The sequence below is a fragment of the Cervus elaphus genome, chromosome 9 (genome assembly GCF_910594005.1).
Source record: "Cervus elaphus chromosome 9, mCerEla1.1, whole genome shotgun sequence".
In the NCBI taxonomy this organism is placed as follows: domain Eukaryota; kingdom Metazoa; phylum Chordata; class Mammalia; order Artiodactyla; family Cervidae; genus Cervus; species Cervus elaphus.
This window is the reverse complement of record NC_057823.1, coordinates 72,996,698-73,018,464: the sequence shown is the minus strand read 5'-3', so window position 1 is coordinate 73,018,464 and position 21,767 is coordinate 72,996,698. Positions and strand designations below refer to the sequence as shown.

Here is a 21,767-nt window from a genome sequence, read left to right as displayed (position 1 = left end):
GAGAAGCACCATCGCTCTGACTTGTTCCCTCTGATACCGTGGATCCTGGTTTAGCCGAAGCTGGTGCTATAGCTCTGGTCCGTCTTGGGGTGAAAGGAGCTTGCTCCAGGGTATGCCTCACCACTGTCCAGGGGCTGCTGCTTTCTAAGAAGCCCTCTTCCCTGGGGAGAAACATGTAACTTAGCGACTTAGAGCTGGCTGATGAGAGGGTTTAAGAGCCAGACTCCACTCAGAAAGTTGGAGCCTGGGCAAGCTTCTCAGGAGACCATGCAATGCAAGGGATTCAGCTGTGTCTCGGGCACCCCAAGGAGAACCTCCACACCCTCCCGCAGGGCCACAGTTGCATACCTAAAAATACTAACCTGAAGCCTTGATGTTCCCCCACCCACCCCGGCTAGATCCAACTGTTGAAAGTGATTAGCACACTGAATACCTAGAGTTGAGATTGAGTCATTCCTCAACTTTGAATAAGGAAATTATTAGGAGAGAAAAAATCGATGTTGGAGTCTGTCACTTTTCCCAAAGAGACTGTTTTTTTAAAGATAACATTGTTTCTGCCTTGTCACCAATCCACCACTCCCCCCACCCCCCACCCCATTACCTTTGGTTTTGTGCCTTTTTTTTTTTTCCTGTCTTTCTCCTTTGTTTCCTTTGTTGTTTTTCCCATAAAAGATGCCCTCTGACGCTGGTTCCTGTGAAGCAGGGACACATGTGGACCTCAGTCAGCTTGGTCCTGCTCCCCCTGCTCTGTTCTGAGCACCCCATAAAAATGGGCCTGTTGTGGGGTAATTTCAGTGTCAGTCAGACTGACCTGTGCTGGGTGCTGGCCTGATACAGGCCAGGCTGTTGTCATAACAATCCAGAGAAAAAGACATTTATTCCCAGGCCACTGGTAGAGAGGAACATAAAGGTTTTTCTTTTTTTTTTTTTAAACATATAATATCATTTTATTTATTTTTTTCTTAATACTATGATTTCAGAGATATCTTCTCAAAATTGTTACACATCAATGTTTAATAATAATAATGTGTTTGATCATTCTTCATTATTTTGGTGAATCATAGTTTAACCCAGAGAGTATTTGAAAACCAGAATCTAAGTTCAATTTACTTCAATACTTGATTATCATAGTTGTCAGGACTTAAAAATTACTTTGGGAATGCTTATATCATGCTATATGTACCAGAGAAGACTTTTTGGTTATTGATAATATAAATACAAATTCTTATTTTTTTCAACTGAACTATAGTTAATTTACAATGTGTTAGTTTTAAGTATACAGCAAAGTGATTCAATTATACATATCTATATATTCTTTTTCAGATTCTTTTCCATTTATAGATTATTACAAGATGTTGAGTATAGTTACCTCTGTTATACAGTAGGCTCTTATTGTTTACATAAGGTGGTTTTGTGGTAGTATTTCCCAAAGTGTGTTCAGTGAAATGATAGTGACAAGAGATGGTCTCTGGAAAAAAAAAAAAAAAATTCATGAACAGAGAAATGTACACTTGCCCTCCTAGACCCATGGTTCATGAAAGACTAAGAAAAGATTACAACAAACCTATTCATCCTTGATTAACTTGGTGTTGTTCCAAACTTGTAAAATCTTGGAAAGACTTTATAGTATCTCAATTTGGGAAATTTTAATTTTTCCAGTATTATAAAGTAATTGACTGTAAGAACCAGGCAAGTGATTGAATGGAATAGACTGGATATAAAAAGGAAAGCAATATTATTGACATACTGATTGATGGCAATTGATGTTTGACATCAATGCTAGGATGCAGCAGGCAGTGCTGGGAACTGTGGCAAGCTGAAAGACACGGGCATGCATTCATCTCAGGAGACAGAACTGGCCACTGAGCTCCAGCTGGTTACCACGTGGGAAGACAGGCCTAATGTTGCCAGATTGTCTGAATTTTATTAGGGGAGCTAGAAGTTAATAGTTTTATTTGAAATAACCTGATTTTTTTTTTTTGGAATGGGGGCTGTCCTGTGGCTTTGTTTCTTTGTGCTAAGTCTTTGTTGCTTTGCCTAGGCTTTCTCTAGTTGTGCCAAGCAGGGGCTACCCTTCATTTTGATGTGCGGGCTTCTCATTGTGGTGGCTTCTCTTGTTGCAAAGCACAGGTTCTAGGGGCACAGGCCTCGGTGGTTGCAGCCCACAGGCCCAGTAGCAGTGGCTCTGGGCCCTAGAGCATGTGGGCTCCAGTGTTTGTGGCTCGTGAGCCCTAGAACACACAAGCTTCAGTAGCTGTGGCAGGCAGACTTAGTTGCTTCTTGGCATGTGGACTCTTCCCTGACCAGGGACTGAACCTGTGTCCCCTTCACTGGCAGGTAGATTCTTATCCACTGTGCCTCTAGGCAAGTCCTGAAGTGACCTGACTTTTAAGTGTTGACAACTGATACATTTTTTTTCCAAACACTTCAGACCTATTTTATTTGACCTAAAATCCTTACTTTGCCTTTGAGCCCCCTATTTTGTAACTTTTGCTTTATAATATCATAGGAATCACTGCAAAAGAATAATTAGATTCCCCTTTTGATATTTATCTTCAGTGAGGGAACATCTCTGTAGAGAGGTGATATGAACTTGAAGCAAGAACACAGGCCTTGGCGTCAGAAGGCCTATACTCTAGGCCCAGATCTGTATCTACTGTAACTACTAGTGGTAGCTTAGAAAAGTCCTTGAAATCTCTGGGTCTCAGCTTCTACTTTCGTAAAACCTGGGAGTCAGACTAGATCTTGTCCTATGGGATGAACTTTGAAAGAACAGAACCCACAGCCAATTAAATCTGGAAAATAGTAATTACTTTATAAATCTCTCAAGTCAAACAAATGAACATTAATAATAAAGATTCTGGGAGAACCTTCAGTAAGGAACTATCCAACTTTATTGAACTGTTGTGTCAGTTGAGATACTCACTGACACAAGAAGTGGAAACCTCAACTCAAACAGTTTTAAACAATGAAGAGATTTTGTTTCCTAAGTCACTACAAATGTCCTGAGGTGGGCAGGTGATCAGGCATAGTTCAGTCAGTCAATCAGTGGTGTATAGCTAGAGCACTTAGCTGTCCTTTTCATTTGGTCCCCCTCTATGTCATCTTCACCCTCAAGCAGATTTCCCTCATGGTAATGAGATGACTGCAGCAGCTCCAGCCCTCACGTCTACATAAAATAACCCACAAAGGGAGAAACAAAAGGACTTTTGGAGGCATTCTCAGAAGGTTCAGGAAGTTTACTCCCCAGATCTTCTTCACCTCTTAGTAACCCCAGTGGGTCCCATGCCCATCCCTCAACCAATCCTTGTGAGCAGGAGCTGCGATTATTCTAATTAGGTTATACCTGAGTCACAGAGCCCAGGAAGAAGGTTCACCTCCCTGAAAGCATCCCAGGGAAGGAAAAATCCGCATGAAAACATGAGTTATTTCCAAGAGGAGGAGGAGCAAATATTGGAGAGGCAGCCTCCATGTCCTCAGTACCATCACCTTAAAATATTTCTGAGCTTCAAGTCCTTGTGAATTATTTTCCACATATTAACAGGAACAGAAAGACTTTGGAACATTCTGTAATGTAAATCCCTAAAGTTCTTCCAACCCTGAAGTGGATTAATTCTATGAAAGGCCCCAGAATAGCAAGCCAGAAAATGTTAGATAAATAACTGATGGTGAGGAGCATTCACTTCTACCATTCAATGGTATATGACAGAATTTCAGGCAAAGAATACAAGATCTGAGAGGACATTTTTTTTCCTAAGAAGCACTATAAAAGCTTATATCTCAAGTGCTAGTTCTATCCATTTTGTCTCCGATTCACACATTTGAGAAACTGATGTCAAATGTCTTCATTTTTGTGTAGTTGAATACTAGGACCTTTCGAATTTTGCTCCTCCTAATCCCGTGCATCATCCAGCCTAGACTTATTTATACTGTGAGAAAATCTTTTTGCAAACAGAAGAATCCTTGTTAACAGAATTACAATCCTGTTAGAGCATTTTCTTTTAATATAGCCACTGTGCTTGTGGTCTTAAGGTGACCCATTAATCAGATTTATGGAATGACTTCAAGGAGAGATTAGCTTCAGAATTGTATTAGCTTAGTTTCTCCCAGGGCTCAATTTAATGAATCTAGAAACCATACCCAGCAAGAGATTTGTAATTTTCCATCAAGCTTAATACATTTTTATTGGTATTCAGAAAACAGGCAATAAGGAAGCAGAAGTGGGAAGCAAAAAAATCCGTGAAGGTTTTTGTCACCATATTGTAATGCAGTAAAAGCCTTTCAGTGTTTCAGCAGCCAGGCACACACTTATTCATCTCTTCAGCAGGTCTGAAGTAGGGACCAAGTGCATGTGCGTGAACACGGAAGACCCTTTGAGCCCTCGAAGGGCTCTCGGTCCACAGATCATGAGGAACTGGTCAACAACTACAGTGTCCCCTGCCTTGGATAGAGGGTCACAGTCATGCATGGGCCGCAGTGACACATCTGCCTGCCAAAAACATCAGAGCCAGCCGAGCAAAGCCTTCCCTGAAGAGGTGACATTTCAGGAGGTCACTGAAGGATGAGCAACTTTCAAACAGGCAGAGAAAACACGTCAGCTCACAGCCTGACATATCACCCAAAGGTTGTACATGTGACTTATTCTGGTACCAAAAGACCAGGATCAAGAGATGTCAGGAGCTTAGGTGAGAAATGGTTCCAATTAGAAAGTTTTATTTCATTTTATTGGCCACATTCGAGCAAGCTCCACGAGTTGGTGATGGACAGGGAAACCTGGCATGCTGCAGTTCATGGGGTTGCAGAGTCGGACACGACTGAGCGACTGAGCTGAACTGACCACACTGTGTGGCTTTCGGGACCTTAATTCCCTGACCAGAGATCAAACCTGACCAGAGATCAAACCTGCGCCCAGAGCAGTGAAAGCTCTGAGTCCTAACCACTGGACTGACAAAGAATTCCCTGGAAACTTTTAAATTCTGACTTTTTACCAAAACTTGGAGATGCTCTTTTCTATCAGTTGGTTGCTATGACACAAAAAGAATTCCCAATGCTACAGGATCGTGGCCAGTCTTCTGACAGCATGGTCATGAGGGACCAGTCACAGTGAGCTCTGCTGGAGAAGGCAGAAGCCTGGCCTGAAACCTGGTTTTATTTGCATGTCAGTTTCCTTCCATGCTGGAGCCCCCCTGGAAACCCAGAGAGTGAGGAGACCAGAGATCCTGATCCTGGGTCTGTCACTATTAACTCCATGTGGCCCCATTTGCCTCATCTCCAGTGACCATAGTCCCTCTACAGTAAATTTTGTGAAAATCTTGAAAGCAACAGAGCTATAGGAACAGCTAGACAGTGCAGTGCCAGAGGAGAGTGCATAAAGTAGCCTCAACAAGGATGTTTAAAATATGACATCTTACTGGACGCTTGGAGTCAAGGACTTAGTGTCACACGTGGGCTTGTTTCGGAACTGCCACTTCCTAAATGTGTGGGCATTTGTAGTTACTTGATCCCTGAAGCCTCCATTTCATCTTCTGTAAGATGGGACTAGTATTAGCACCTGTCTCCCAGGGTCATGTGGATTGAATGAAATAATCATTATAAACTTAACTCAATGTCTGCACTATAATTATCACTACATTTTTTTTTAAATTTCCAGTCATTTCAACTCTACTTTTTTCAAAGCCAGGTCCAATCTGAACCTTCATTTTCCTTGCTGTATTCTCCACCCATACAACTGAGGAATTGTCTGTTTTATTGGCATAGGTCACAGGCATTCACTGACTCACATTTTCCATTGGGCAGGTTAACCATGTTTTAAAAGCAGAACCTGTGTTCTCTTCTCTCATTTCTCTTTTATGTGGCAGGACTTAAAATCTGAATTTGGGAAACCCTTCTAGAATCTGGACCTCTCTCCCCCAAACCCTTTCCATAGCACTCCTGAGTACATGCAGACTGAGATTTAGATTATACAAGGGATTTGGGGGGCTTCATCTGTCCTAGAGCCCAGGCCAATTATCCCAACCCAACTTCTAACACATGGTATTCTACATTAGAATATCATATTTGTGTGGCTCTTAATATTAAGAGCTGTTTGATCCCCGTGCTATTATTATTTTCCTCCATATACCATCCCTCTGGTAAACCCAAAAGCGATGGGATGATGGACAGGGTAGAATCGAGGCTTTATCAGGGTCATCCAAACATCAAAATACACTCATAAATTCTTCACCCTAAAGCTACTTTCCTGGGTTTGCTGCAAGTGTTATATGAAGTAATGCATGTAAAATGCTTAGTATAGTGGCTGGCATTCAGTAGCCATCAGCAAATGTTGGCTAAGATATTACTAAGGATAGTCCTTTAACCTTGATAGCCAGGAGTCACCGTAAGCTTTATCCAAGTGAAGTGACAGTCAGTTAGTCGTGTCCTACTCATTGCTACCCCATGGACTGCATAGAATTATCCAGGCCAAAATACTAGAGTAGGTAGCTGTTCCCTTCTCCAGGGGATCTTCCCAACCCAGGGATCAAACCCAGGTCTGTCACATTTCAGGCAGATTCTTTACCAGCTGAGCCACCAGAGAAGCCCAGGTGTATAAGAAAGATAGACCATTGGCTGGGGATTTGAACTGCATGGAAGAAGACAAACTCTTCATCATAAAGCTTGAATCCAAGCTCTAATAACAAAGCAAAATAGGTCTGGGGGAAGAATCTGAAAAATGCACTTAACAGAGAAATATAGTGTCATTTGAGGCATGACTATTAAACGTGCCACTGGCTGGAGTTGACAGACCATCAGACCGCTGCATCCACCCTGCGGCTCTTTGCTCTGCATTTGGCACTAGCCAAATAGACGCCCTCTCTGAAGCATTGGTTTTGCAAGTGCCCACCCCACTCCCACAGCCTCACCCTGCACTCACAGTAGGCCATAAACTATTTGGGCCAATTCAGCTTATCATGACAGGTTTGAATGCATTAGGTTCTCCCCCAAACTCAGTGGGTAGAAGAATCATAAAACAAGAATCCTGGTGTCCCCAAACCTCTGGACTCCTGTCAACAGGCATGATTTGTATCTGAGCAGGTGATGATTTATAGCCTCTGTCTCGCCATGATGGAGCTCACAATTCCAAAAGCTGAGGCTCCTGTTCTCAACCCCTGTTCTTGGTTTAGTTTATGCCACCAGATGCTGAGGCTTCATCTGCTTTGTATTCACTTTCCAACAGAACCAAAAGACCACGTGGAGCCGTCATTCCTGTGTCCTGGTAGATGTACCTGTGTGACCTTACACAAGTTGGATAACCTTTCTGGGCCTAAGTTTCCTCATCTGTGAAACAGAGATAGCAGTAATAATACAATAAAAGTAGGCAGCTAAATGGTAATATAGGTTAAGTGCTGTAGGCCTTAGTTTTTTAGGAAACCAACAAATTGTCTTTCAGAGTGGCTGTTCCATTGTACCATTCAGAATGGTTGTTCCATTCCTACAAACAATATATGAGAGTGCCTGTTGCCCAGCCTCCTCACCTGTTTAAAAAAAACAAAAACAAAAAAACCCTTCTTTTTGGGCTTGGGGAAAATGTTTGGATTTTTAAAGTTTCTTTAAATGTGTTTGCATATTATGTGTCTGAACCCAATTCATGAAATATAATCACAGACATAAAGTGGGCATCCCAGTAGCATTGAAGAAGAAAATGCTGTGTTGTTAGTGTTCAGGATTTGGATTTTCAAATAAGGATTCACAGTATCTCATTTTAATTTGCATTTCTCTGATGACATACGATGTGGAGCTTTTGCATACTTACTTGATGTCTCTATATCTTCTTTGTTGAGGTGTCTGTTTAGGTCTCTTGTCCATTTTTTAATTGGGTTGTTTGTTCCTATTGTTGAGGTTTAAGAGCTTCCCTGGTGGCTCAGATGGTAAAGAATCTGCCTGCAATGCAGGAGACCCGGGTTTGATCCCTGGAGAAGGGAATGCTTACCCACTCCATATTCTTGCCTGGAGAATCCCATGGACAGAGGAGCCTGGTGGGCTACAGTCCATGGGGGTCGCAAAGAGTTGGACACAACTGAGTGACTAACACAAGAGGTCTTGTATGTTTCAGATAACAATCCTTTATCAGATGTGTCTTTTGCAAAACACATATTTTGTCCCAGATAGTGGCTTGTGTTCTCGTTCTCTTACCATCCTCTTTCATATAACAGAAATTTTTTATTTTAATGAAATCCCACTTATCAATTACTTCTTTCATGAATAGTGCCTATGGCATTTACCTGAAACATCATCGTCATACCAAGGTCATACCAAAGGTCATCTAAGTTTTCTGCTATGTTTTCTTCTTGGAGTTTTATTGTTCTGCACTTTATATTTAGGCCTGTGATCCATTTTGAGCTGATTTTTGTGAAGAGTATAAGATCTGTGTCTGGATTCTATTTTTTTCTTTTTTGTCATTTGAATGTCCACCTGTTCCAGCACCATTTGTTGAAAAGAGTATCTTTGCTCAGTTGTATCACCTTTGCTCCTTTGTCAAAGGTCAGTTGACTATAATTATGTGAATCTATTTCTGGGCTATCTATTCTGTTCCATTGATCCATTAGTCTGTTCTTTGGCCAATGATGCACTGTCTTGATTACTGTAGCTTTATAGTAAGTCTTAAAGCTAGTTGGCCTTTTTTGGCTCTTTATATAAACTTTAGAACTATTCATAGTTTTTCAACATCCTCAAAAACTTGGTGGGAAGCCCTGATTTTAAGGATATATATTTCTGAGAATTTGCCCAGTAACCAGCATCCAGAGTCCTGAGTCTTCCACAGGCTGAATTTGGCCCTTCTTTTTGGGCTTGGAAATGTTTGGATTTTTAAAGTTTCTTTAAATGTGTTTGCACATTATGTGTCTGAACCCAATTCATGAAATGTAATTACAGACATAAAGTGTGCATCCCAGTAGCGTGAAGAAGAAAATGCTGGGGCAACAGTGGTGGTTAGCCCTCCCCATAACATTAACAATCATTGTCATCAGCATCATAAAAGCAGCTTGTATTTAGTGAGTCCTTACTAAATGCAAGGAAATGGCAACCCACTTCAGTATTCTTGCCTGGAGAACCCCATGGACAGAGGAGCCTGGTAGGCTACAGTCCATGGGGTCGCAAAGAGTCGGACACGACTGAATGATTTCACTTAACTACTAAGTGCAAAATGAGCTCTCAGTCCCTTACATGGATCATGTCACTAATCCTTTAAAAACCCTCTGAGGCAAATACGTGTATTACCTTCAACTGAAGATAGTCTCTGAAAGATTAAGTTACTTCCCCAAGGTCACTCAGGTAGTAGTGGTAAAGTTGAGATTCATGCCCACTCTTAGTCACTATACTGCACTCATTCTCACTGGCTTCCCCTTTCACCCTGGGGTAATGACACGGACCCTTTGGGGCCTGACATGCCAGCTTCTTGAAGGACAGTCCAGGTCAGCTCATCCTATACCGGTTGGGAAGTCCTACAGACAACTAAGCTTCCTGATAAATCCCCTCTACTCTAGTTCCTTAAAACATAAAACCTTCATGTGTGTGCATGCTAAGTTGCTTTGGTCATGTCCAACTCTTTGCAACCCCACCAGGCTCTTCTGTCCATGGGATTCTCTAAGCATGAATACTAGAGTGGATTGTCATGCCCTCCTACAAGGGATCTTCCTGACCCAGGGATTGAACCCACGTCTCTTATGTCTCCTGCATTGGCAGGTGGGTTCTTTACTGCTAGTGCCACCTGGGGAACCCCAAACCCACATAGTACTTGAGAAATGGGACCTTAAACACCCTTTCCTCCTCCATTCCCCACCTTTCACCTGCTTCCCCACAGGATCTAGTTGTTTACAAACCTCTCATGCTGTTTATTTACCTCTTAATAAGCCCTAGCTCCTCTCAGAAAGCCATTTAGCACTGCACCACTTAATTTCTCCCCGAGGCAGAATCTGCCAGATGGAGTCTTTGTCCCCAGCCATGTTGATTTGTCTTATTTTTAAACAGCAGTGAACATGCCACGAAACTAAAATAGCAATCAGTTCCCAGGTGTGGACTCACTGAGCATGTGGGAAATGATCAGGAGCATGTGGACGTGTCCACCCGGGGCATCTGTTCCAAATGGGCTGGATTAACCAGGGAATGACTCCCGCAGGTGGCTCCCAGCCAGCTGCTGGTCACATCTGGGCGTCCCTCAGTGCAGAAGCACACCACTTTTCTGCCTCAGTGGGATTCAGCCACTCAGCACCTCCTGGGGCTGGATCCCAGGGCTGTGCACCCTTGCCTTTCCCACAGTTATGTTTCTAACAGTTGAGGAGACAGAGTGGGCCCCCAGGGGATCAGAAAATCAGCACAGAATAACCCAGTGCAAGAAGGAAATGTCTCCAAAGTCACTTTTTCTCATCCCCAAATTCCTATAAAATCTAACTCCATTTCTATAACGTTACTTTGTTTGGGTCAATCAATATAAATGTAATTCAAATTCTATACCAGCTAAATTACTAAATTATGTCCCCCCCCAAAAAAAATTTTAAACACCCTCCCCCAAATGTGTTGCTTCCATAGCTTCTGTGCTCCGGGACACACGACAGGATATATGCCTGCAGTTGTATAAGCCTCTGTTTGAGCAGCATGACCTGGAGGTGGGCAATCTCTGGGGGAGGGTAAGCCCACAACAGGGACTAAGAGTGTTCTTCAGCACTGCATGTCATCTTAAGGAAGAGAAGATTACGTTTAAAGGAAAGACAGGTGATTGTTACCAGGAGAACGGTACTGGACAGGACCTCCCTGGGATCCAAGGAATGATGGAATGAAGTTAGAGACCAGCCTGATGTATAGCTTCTTGTGTGGTTCCATTGATCTTGCAATACCTATCATCACCATGGGAATTGACAAGACAACACTCCAGCCTAACTCACAGAAATGACTCCTCATAATTATCCATATAGATATAGATATTTATGTTTCATAATTCATCTGCAGTTTCATCTCCATTTTCCATTCTCTTAATAACTCACAACTCATAATAACTAATGCATGCATGCTCAGTTGTGTCCAACTCTCTGCGACCCTATGGACTGTAGCTCTCCAAGCTCCTCTGTCTATGGGGTTTTCCATGCAAGAACACTGGTGTGGGTTTCCATTTCCTCCTCCAATAATAAACAGTGGAGTCCTTTATTAGAAGGAAGAAGAATGAGATTCAATATTGACGAGTGGAGGTGTTTTGGCCTGCCTTTGGTATGTCTATGTATGTGGCACTCCCAACTAGCTTTTGCAAACCTCCTGAACCATCATTCTCTGAAAGTATCGGCAGTTAGAATATTACTCAGAGTCAGCGGTGTTCTTATGAAATCCCATGTCAAGTACCAAGCAGAGTGCTGAGGTCTCCTTTGAGAGTGGGCCATTCCCAAAGGACAGAAGTCAAAGGCGGGAAGTGGAGAAGAATATAGACAAGTCGAATGGCAATCCTTTGTTCTTTGGAGCAATTTTGCTGTACTATTCAAGAATCTTTTTTTTAAAGTGCCCTCTCACAAAGGGGGAAAAAAAGAAAAAACAATAGAGAAAGCCTCCCTCCTTTACCACATAAGATCCTTTTCCCATGGAGAGTATCTGCCATTCCAATTTCTTTAAGTAGCCTTATATTTGGACATTTAACAGGTGTTCCCACGGCTCCTCTAAAGAAAAAAGTTTTCCTGAATCAGCATATAAGTGTTTCTCTGAAATGGCAGTGAGAAATGAACCTGGGAAAACTATCTCTATTCTTCATGGCAAAAAAATTTTAAAATAACAGAGAGAAGCAGAAGAGCATAAAACAAGCTGAGGGAATGACAAGGGCTTAGAAACCTACTTTTTCCATTAAAAGAATGATTAAAGAACGATTGAAATGCTGCAGATGCACCGCCCTCAAAATGCTCAGAAGTGTCTCCATTGGGACGATATTGCCCACCGATTAGTTTAACCAGTGGCTGCTGCGCTGTGGGCACTTCCGAAGAATTCTGTGGGTCTTGAGAATTGTAAGACTGCTCCCTAATTGCAATGCCTGATTATTTTATAGACTGTGATCAGATCTTCTCTTGGATGGCCTTCCAAAAGGCTTCCAAAGGATATACACCTATTTCAGGAAAGTGGGGGGGAGTCCTTCACATGGATCTTTTATGACAAGGAAAATGCAGTCTTAGGAGGGCTTGCTCAGGGTTTTCTAGAGGGCCCCAAAGAAAGGAGAAAGCTCAAACCTTTATCTTCAGTGTGAGGAGAAAAGTGACAATCCAGTCACATCTCTCTGTCTGCAGAAGAGTGGTCTGGTCATGCTCAGGGCAGTTCAGATTCCTACAGAAACAGAAGCAACAGCATGCCCAGAGGGGCTCAGCGTCCGTGAAGAAAAACAGCAAAGGAGAGCTGCCCTTCCAGGCCTGGCTGGGCTCAGAGGTGTTCACCTGCAAGCCAGCTGGGCCTAATTCAAAAAGCCACATCTGGAGTATAGGTTTGGTCCCAAATCTCACATTTATAAAGATTTCCAAGCAGTCTTAAAAGAGCCCTCACTTCTGGACAAACCTGGAAACTATGCCACCCATAACAATTGAGAGCACTTAGGAAGTTAAATTTGACTTGGCAAGTCCAAAAGGCTTCAGAACATGCCTGATGAATACTTCAAAATGTTTCTTAAATGGTAGAAGATGGAATAAATCAGATTGCCTGGGAGAACAGAATGAGTTCAATATTTGGTTAATCAGAAGGAAGAATCTGTAAAATGAGGGCTCTTGGAGATGAAATGCATTGCCTTGGGGAATAACGAGTCTTTGCTGGGGGTGTAATAGCTGACGCTGCCATTTCACTGGAGAAGAAAGAGGGGAATGTCTTCGAGGAGGTAGGATACCTGTGCAGCAGTGAAAACTGGGTTTGGGGTCAGGGTCCAGATCTGTTTTTTGTAAAACTTTGGGAAATTTCTTCTAAACCCTCCATTCCCTCTTTGTGAATTGGGTATAATAGTATCTTCTTGGTTATTATGCAAGCAAATGAAGTATTACTTTATACCAGTGCTTGGCACGGTAGAAATGCTAGATTCACAGTTGTTGCTGCCCCCATCATTATGTAAGCTCTGATAAACTGGATGGGAAGAACAAGTGCATCATTTTCTCAGACTTCTTTAGCCCTCTGACTCTGTGATCAGTGTGGGGGCCATCCTGTCAATGTTCCTGGTGTTGTCTCCCTAATTCCCTGTTTCCTATTTCAACACCCTTGAGATCTTCCTAGACACTGGGTATACTCTCCACCTATAACCAAAAGCAATATGTCCTATTCTCCAGTCTTTTATGACCCTGCTTTCTTAAGTGATAACTGGGTATTCTAGGAAGTGAAGTTTATAAAGAATATGATGTTAATATGAATATATGGTCACCTTCTTTAAATTTTTTCTCCTGCCAGGATGCAAGGGCTGAGCACAGCAACCAGTCCAAAGCCAGCAGTCAGTCAGAACTCCACATGGTCATCAGGAGAGATCTTTACTAGTGGGATACTATAGATCATGCTTAGCTTTCCTAGAGATGATGCCAGTGGTCATTTGGGGCATGTAGAATATAGAGCAGTCTTGTGACAGGTTGACTGGGGGATATTAGGTACGGGGAGGGGGACTTTTTCCATTCACTCATTTATGTTCTGAGAACCTTAACATACACTCTGACCCCTGTCTTTCTCCCACCCCAGGAAAGAACAGAGCTACGTGCAGAAGTGCTGGAAGGATGTGCGTGTGGGGGACTTCATCCAGATGCAGTGCAATGAGATCATCCCAGCAGACATACTCCTCCTCTTCTCCTCGGACCCCAGTGGGGTCTGCCATCTGGAAACTGCCAACTTGGATGGAGAGACCAACCTCAAACAGAGGCGGGTTGTGAAGGGCTTCTCACAGCAGGTAGGGCTCTTTCTAAGATAAGATCTTTAACTGGGGGGCCAGGGGAAGATGTCAGCCAACTCTTCTTGGTAATTGCACTCAATCTGGTGGGTAGAGGAGAAGGTAGTAGATGCCTCCTTTCCCAAGCATGTTGTTGTTTTTTTTGTTCAGTTACTAATTCATGCCCGATTCTTTCTGACCCCATGGTCTATAGCACGCCAGGGTCCACACCAGGGTTCGTATCTCCCAGAGTTTGCTCAGATTCATATCCATTGAGTTGGTGACGCCATCCCACTATCTCATCCTCTCTCAGCCCCTTCTCCTCCTGCCCTCAATCTTTCCCAGCTTCAAGGTCTTTTCCAATGAGTCAGTGCTTCACGTCAGGTGGCCAAAATATTGGAGCTTCAGCGTCAATGAATATGCAGTCAATGCATATTGAATATGCAGTCAATGAATATGCAGGGTTGATTTCCTTTAGGATTGACTGGTTTAATCTCCTTGCTGTCCACAGGACTCTCAAGAGTCTTCTTCTGCACCATGGTTTGACAGCATCAACTCTTTGGCACTCAGCCTTCTTTATGGTCCAACTCTGACATCTGTACATGACTACTGGAAAAACTATAGCTTTAACTATATGGACTTTTGTTGGCAAAGTGATGTCTCTGTGTTTTAGTACTCTGTCAAGGTTTGTTATAGCTTTTCTTCCAAGGAGCAAGTGTCTTTTAATTTCAAGGCTGCAGTCACACAATCTTTCCAGCAACTCTCTGAGATGAATATCATCCCCTTCTCACAGACGGGGAAACTGAGGCTTGGGAAGGTAAATAACTTGCTGAAACCCTCAGAGTCCTTAAAAGGGAACCTGTGTGTTTAGTTGAAGAAACTGCTGTTTGCTCTAAACCAAGGAGTCTAGTATCTGCTCAGTTACTTTTGAGACCAGCCCACTTTTCTGTGCTTATCTGATCCCTACTCATCCTGCCCAGATCAGCTCCAGCAATTTCTCCCTCTATGAATTTTTTCTAGTACTCCTTTGACACCAGCATAAAAGCAGCAAGGTATCGTGAATTGTTTTTCCATTTTGTATGTCTTACCTTCATGACAGTACTGAAATCTCTTTAAGAACAGAGAATGATCATCAACATTTTCATTTAATCCCTGCTTATGTGTATGATACCTTGGACATCATGGAGAAGTCATGATTGTTTTGTGGTTAAGAACCCAGGCTCTAGTGTCTGGCAGAGATTAACTCAAAGCCCAACCCTACCATTTATTAACTGTCTCACCCTTTATTCCCTTATCTGGAAAATGGGCACAAAAATAATACCCTCTCTATAGCATGCTTCTGAGGACTGAATTGTTACTTAACCAAACTTGATTCTGCTTGCCCATGTGCTGTAGAGTCAATCTACTGATGCTGGGTCTTAGTGAAGGAAAACACAGCATTTATTCTAAGGCTTCATACAAGTAGTCCAGGACAGCTAGCTCTCAGAAGGCCCAAATTCCCTGATGGGTTTCTGGATAGCATTTTTTTTTTTTAGTTAATTTTTATTGGTGTATAGTTGCTTTACAGTGTTGTGTTAGATTCTATTGTACCACAAAGTGAGTCAATTATACACATACATATATCTCCTCTTTTTTGGATTTCCTTTTCATTTAGGTCACAATAGACCACTGAGTAAAGTTCCCTGTGCTATCCTATAGGTTCTGATTAGTTATCTATTTTATACATAGTATCAGTAGTGTGTTTATCAATCCCAGTCCCCCAATTCATCCCACCCACTCCTTCCCCCCTTGGTTTCCATGCGTTTGCTCTCTGTGCCTGTGTGTCTATCTCTGCTTTGCAAATAAGATCATCTATACCATTTTTTCTAGATTCCACATAGATGTGTGAATACATGGTATTTGTTTTTCTCTTACTTCACTCTGTATGACAGTCTCTCGGTGCATCCACATCTCTGCAAATGACCCAGTTTTGTTCCTCTTTATGGCTGAGTAATATTCCGTTGTATATATGCACCACATTTCCTTTATCCATTCCCCTGTTGACAGACATTTCCTTCCATGTCCTGGCTATTGTAAATAGTGCTGCAGCGAACACTGGGGTGCATGTGTCTTTTTGAATTATAGTTTTCTCTGGGTGTGTCCCCAGTAATAGGGTTGCTGGGTCAGGTGATAGTTCTATTTTTAGTTTTTTAAGGAACAGAATGGCATTTTTAAAGCCTGAGTCAGGGAAGGGGGACAGGGTATGTGATCAGCTCATGCACAGTTCTCTGATTGGCTGATGGTAAGGAAACAGGGCAGTGTCACAAGGGTGATCAATCCACAGTCGCCTGGGCTACGTGCTGTAGACCTCGGGGCTATGTCCTCATGGTCATTAAGCAATTCACGTTTTCCATGTGGTGGGGGCTTTCATGTCCACAACTCAGGAAATGTACATCAGAAACTATTATCTAGGTACTTCAGAAAGGAACTAAAGCAGAGGATATGGGTTAAGGGTTGGCCCCATAAAGTCCTGCTCAGTTATAAAATGATAGGTACATGAATTACTTAGCATGAAGCTAGGCATGTAGTAAGAGACCAGTAAATAGTTGGCAGTAAATATAAGTGGCATTCATAGGCAATATGTGTTGACTCATTGAAACTGAGTGTGAAAAATTCTAATTTTCAACTACATTCTGGGAGCAGAGCAGTAAAACTTGTATGCATTTATAAATCTCCTTTTTCAGGCTGCCCACCCCAACAGCCTCCCCACAAATCTGAGTCCTTTCACTCTCTTGGGTAGTTATTTGGTGTCGCTGTTTCACCCAGTTACTTCTTTTGTTTGTTGTTGGCCCCAAGCAGCAGCCCCAAGCTGTTTCTTATGTATTAACTAGTCTGATGGTTTGGGATTTGACCAGAATGAAGAGGTGGATGAAAGGGTCATTCACACCCCACTGCTATAAACCAGCCAATTCAATTTAATCACAACTCTCAAACTCTAACCCTGACTTCTCTTAGGGTACTTGATGTAATGATTTACAAAAAAATAAAATTCATTTGTGAAGGGCATAAGTTTGTTTGATCTTGAAAGTTTCCAGAATTCTCTATTCTGTTTCAATAACTGATTCTCCCTCTCACTTTGCTTAAGCGTGCTTTTCCATTTCTATAAGAACAGTGATGGGGAATACATGTAAATCCATGGCTGATTCATGGCATTGTATGATAAAAACCACTACAATATTGTAAAGTAATTAGCCTCCAACTAATAAAAATAAATGGGGGGAAAAAAAAGAGCAGTGATAATAGTACTAATAATAATGCATTCTTAAATTAATCTTTATTGCAGTATAGTTGCTTTACAGTGTTGTGTTAGTATCGCCTGTAGAGCAAAAAGTGAGTCAGCTACATGTATACACATATCCCCTCCCTCTTGGATTTTCTTCCTACTCAGGTCAGCCCAGTGCATGAAGTAGAGTTCCCTGTGCTATACAGTCGGTTCTCATTAGTCATCTATTTTATACATTGTTAATTCCACGCCCCCTTCCCCCTTGGTATTTATGCATTTGTTCTCTATGTCTCTGTCTATATTTCTGCTTTCTAATGCACCCTTTTAAAACCCTTTTACACAAATGAGGCACAGAGAAGTGAAGTAACTCGTCCAAGGTCATTGAGCTGGGAAGTATTGGAACCACAATCCAAAGCCAGCTTTGTCCAGTCTCAGCTCTTAAAATGTGTAGTAGCTTGTTTCCCTGGTCCTTTGACTCTCACTCAGCTTTTACTCAGAATTTCTTACTTGAAAGCACACATGTATCATTTTCAATATTTCTTTCCACTTTTAAGTAACAAGTGGCAGGAGGGATAAAAGCAGACCTAGCCAGCTCCCAGGGGAGTAGGAATTTTAGCTGCTCTTTGCTGTCTTGCTTCTCCCTGTCTTTAATGCAAAAAGATTTCTGAATATGGATAGAATTCTCTTCTAACTCTATGTATAACATGTCTCAAATGTGTTGAACAAAGATGTCCATGACAGTTGCAAGAAAAAATACATATTGCCCTGTCAAGTAAGATCAGACGACAATAGGTTCCAACTTTTCAAATAATGTGTATTGCAGACCTTCTCAGATACTTTAATAACCCCTAAGGAGGAGGGGTCAGGGAAGGTTCTAATATGTAACATTTCTAATTATTTAACCACAGAAACCTTTTATTGCAAGGACCATATACCAGGACTACTGCAGGAGAGCTGGGATCACAACTTAGAAATTTGCCTTAAATGCACTGAAGGTGTTTCAGATGTATCATAACCATCACAGGGAGGAACATTTTCACATGTACATATATCCTTCCCCTTTATCATCACCAAATTATAATTCACGAGGTCTGGGCATGCATATTTTTTAAATGTTCTCCTAAATGATAATATGAACCTACAACCACTTCCTTAAAAATCCATGTAAGAAAAGGAAGGTGCTACTTCTAAAAAAATATCATTGTAATAATGAAAATAAAGCCATCACCTATAGACGTCTTACACGTGCTAGCATTTTTATACCCATTTTCTTTTGTTCTCATGACCATCCTGTGAGGTAGCCATTTCTACTCCATCTGATGATGAAAACCTGGGGGTACAGAAAAGGCAAATGTCACCACTTATCTCAGAGAAGACTTTGAACCTGCAAATGTGGTTTGTTTGGAAATTTAAGTAATTAAAGTCTTCTGTTAGCTTATTATTCCTGTTGGCTATAAGACTTTTATCTTTTCAAAAGGGAGTGTTTACTAATTGCAAAGATTTCTAGAAACTCCCAACTCTACATCATATACCTACACCCATTTTCACCACTGAGTTCGGTTAATTCAAAGTCAGTAAGATAAACTTTGTCTCAGCTCCCCTAGACCAGCATTTCTCAAGGTGGAGTCTGCCAAACCCTTATCTCAAGAGATAGTTCTTAAAAAACAAGGTCCATGGTCAAATCTGACTGGGCAGCCTGTGTCCTGTCAACCCCTCTTAGAGGTTCCATTGTCCAAAATATGTTAAGATCTCAGAGAAGACCTGGAGGGAGGAGGTCAATTAATCTTTCTTTAACTCTGAGCTTTCCAAACTGATTTAACCTCAGAACCATTTGGGGCACAGTAATTTTTCTTCTTCCTATGGAAGCTTGAGGAAAATATTAATTTACATTGTGGGGAACCACATGATCACGTCAGCTGAAGAGTGACACAGAGGCTGACCATCGTCACAGCTTAGGCAGCTCATCCTTGCCTTTCCTGTCTAGGTTCAGAGAAATTATAAACTTAAAAGAGTTTCCCTAAAGCTTCTTCCTTCTGTGACACAGCACGTCATCCTCAAGGTTGCCAAAGAGTTAGTTTCAAAATCCTTTTCTCAGAATGCAACTTGGACCAACCAAGCCAGGGCAGATAGAACATTTACCAAAGCCAAAGAATCAGAAATGAATTCTTCCAATTAGTATTTCAGAGCAATTTCCTAGTTATCTTTTATCCAAACCACTGAAGACCAAAGTCCTACTGAAGTGTCTGTGAGATCATTTCCCAGTGACACAGAACTTGCAAAACCAAGTAAACAGGAACCAACCTCTTCAGCATCACCTGAAAGCTTGTCAGATGCAAAATTCAGGCCCCACCCCAAACTGAACCAGAATCTGAAGTTTAAGAATTTCCAGGTGATTCATGTGCACATTAAAGTTTGAAAGCAGTAGCCTAGGGCATCACTGATTAACGTAATTAATAATTGTGCTTATCTTTTTCATTGCCCATGTTAAAGATTCACGACTGAGTGACTTTCACTTCACTTTCATCTTTGTCATTCCTAAAATAGTGGCTGCTGTGTCCATGCTCTAGTCGCGTCTGACTCTTTGCAACCCCATTAACTGTAACCCACCAGGTTCCTCTGTCCATGGGATTTCCCAGGCAAGAATACTGGAGTGGGTTGCCATTTCCTTCTCTGGGGGATCTTTCTGGCCCAGGGATCAAACCCACATCTCTTGTGTCTCCTGCACTGCAGGCAGATTCTTTACCACTGGGCCACCTGGGAAGCCCAAAATAGTGGCAATAATTCCTTAATCTCAACTTTTAAGTCAATGTTCAGTATTTTCAGTTTGCTTGAACAAGGATCAAAATGAGGTCAAATACTAAGATTACTTTCTTAAATCTCTTTTACTTTATAGTTTCTCTACTCGGCTTTCTCCCTTTCTCCCTTGCATATTTAGTTTTTGCTGTTGAATAAACCAAGATGTTTGTCCTGTTAAATTTCCATAGTCTGTATTTTGCTGATCTCCTTGTGATTCCATTTAATATTTTTCTGTCCACTATATTTCTATAAACTGGTGGTTGAATTTAGTGCCTAAATCAGTAGTCATTGATGATTGTTGTCTATATCCATGAACTCAATGGGATTTGCAAAATGGTATCACCCTAAAGTCATGTATAAAAAGGAATTTCCCCTCATGAAGTATTCAGTTACTCCATGGCTGATTCTTGTCAATGTATGGCAAAAACCACCACAATATTGTAAAGCAGTTAGTCTCCAATTGGAATTAATTAATTAATTTAAAAAATATTCGGTTACTGTGGGGTTGTTGCTGTTGTTCAGTCATATCCAACTCTTTGCAACCCCATGGACTGGAGTATGCCAGGCTCCTCTGTCCTCCACTGTCTCTCAGAGTTTGCTCAAATTCATGTCCATTGAGTCAGTGATGCCATCCAACCATCTCATCTTCTGTCATCCCCTTTTCCTGCCTTCAATGTTTCCCAGCATCAGGGTCTTTTCTAATGAGTTGGCCCTTCACATCAGGTGGCCAAGGTATTGGAGCTTCAGCTTCAACATAAGTCCTTCCAATGCATATTCAGGGTTGATTTCCTTTCAGATTGACTGGTTTGATATCCTTGCTGTCCTCAAGAGTCTCCCCCAGCACCACAGTTCAAAAGCATCAATTCTTCATTTCTCAGCCTTCTTCATGGTTCAACTCTCCCATCCATACCTGGCTACTGAAAAAACCACAGCTTTGACAATACAGACCTTTGTCGGCAAAGTGCTCTCTGCTTTTTAATATGCTGTCTAGGTTTGCATAGTTTTTCTTCTAAGGGATGTCTTTTAGTTTCATGGCTGCAGTCACCATCTGCAATGATTTTGGAGTCCAAGAAAATAAAATTTGCCACTGTTTCCACTTTTTAAATGCAGGATAAGTGTTTGATCATTTCCTTTTATTTATCAGTTTTAAAATAATGAGGTGATTCCTAAACATTCTGCAAAGTTGACCAATGAGATTTTTTTTCATATCAATATGAACTCTTGGATTTAAGCATATTTGATGTATATCAAATCAGTGCAGTTATTATATTATCTTTATTGATTATCCCAGCTTTAGCTAGTGGGAACTTCTTCAAATTAGCTTCCAAGTTCTTTGGACTTCATGACCTCAGGAGTCCTAGATTGATCTGGTCCTTTTTGATAGAAAATGGCATTTAGAAATCATGGTAAGTACATGCTAGAGATACTTTTTGCTATCAGATTGATCATTGTTTCTATGCCTTTAAGTAAACAGAACTAGGACTTTTTTTTTTTTTTTAGAGTCTGTCATACAGAGTGAAGCAAGTCAGAGAAAAACAAATATAGTATATTAATGAATATATATATATATGTATGAAATCTAGAAAAATGGTAGAGATGAACCTTTTTGCAGGACAGGAATTGAGATGCAGACGTAGAAACATATGGACATGGGGGGAAGGAGAGGGCAGGACAAATTGGGAGATTAGGATTGACATATGTATACTACCATGGGTAAAATAAATAGCCAATGGGGAGTTGCCGTACATCACAGGGAGCTCAGCTCAGACCTCTGTGATGACCTAGAGGGAAGGGTTGGAAGGGCGAAGAAGATCAAAAAGTGGGGGGATA

At 41.6% G+C, this 21,767-nt stretch overlaps 1 protein-coding gene across 4 annotated transcripts in view; it reads left to right on the top strand.

Annotated features, from left to right (window-relative positions):
- The window catches only part of ATP10B (ATPase phospholipid transporting 10B (putative)), a 360,994-nt gene that overhangs the window by 229,958 nt on the left and 109,269 nt on the right, over positions 1-21,767 (top strand). For all 4 annotated transcript variants that reach the window (XM_043913467.1, XM_043913469.1, XM_043913468.1 and 1 more), the window contains one exon: positions 13,696-13,900. In XM_043913467.1, coding sequence (XP_043769402.1) covers positions 13,696-13,900 — 205 coding nt within the window. The remainder of the gene's footprint in view (positions 1-13,695; positions 13,901-21,767) is intronic.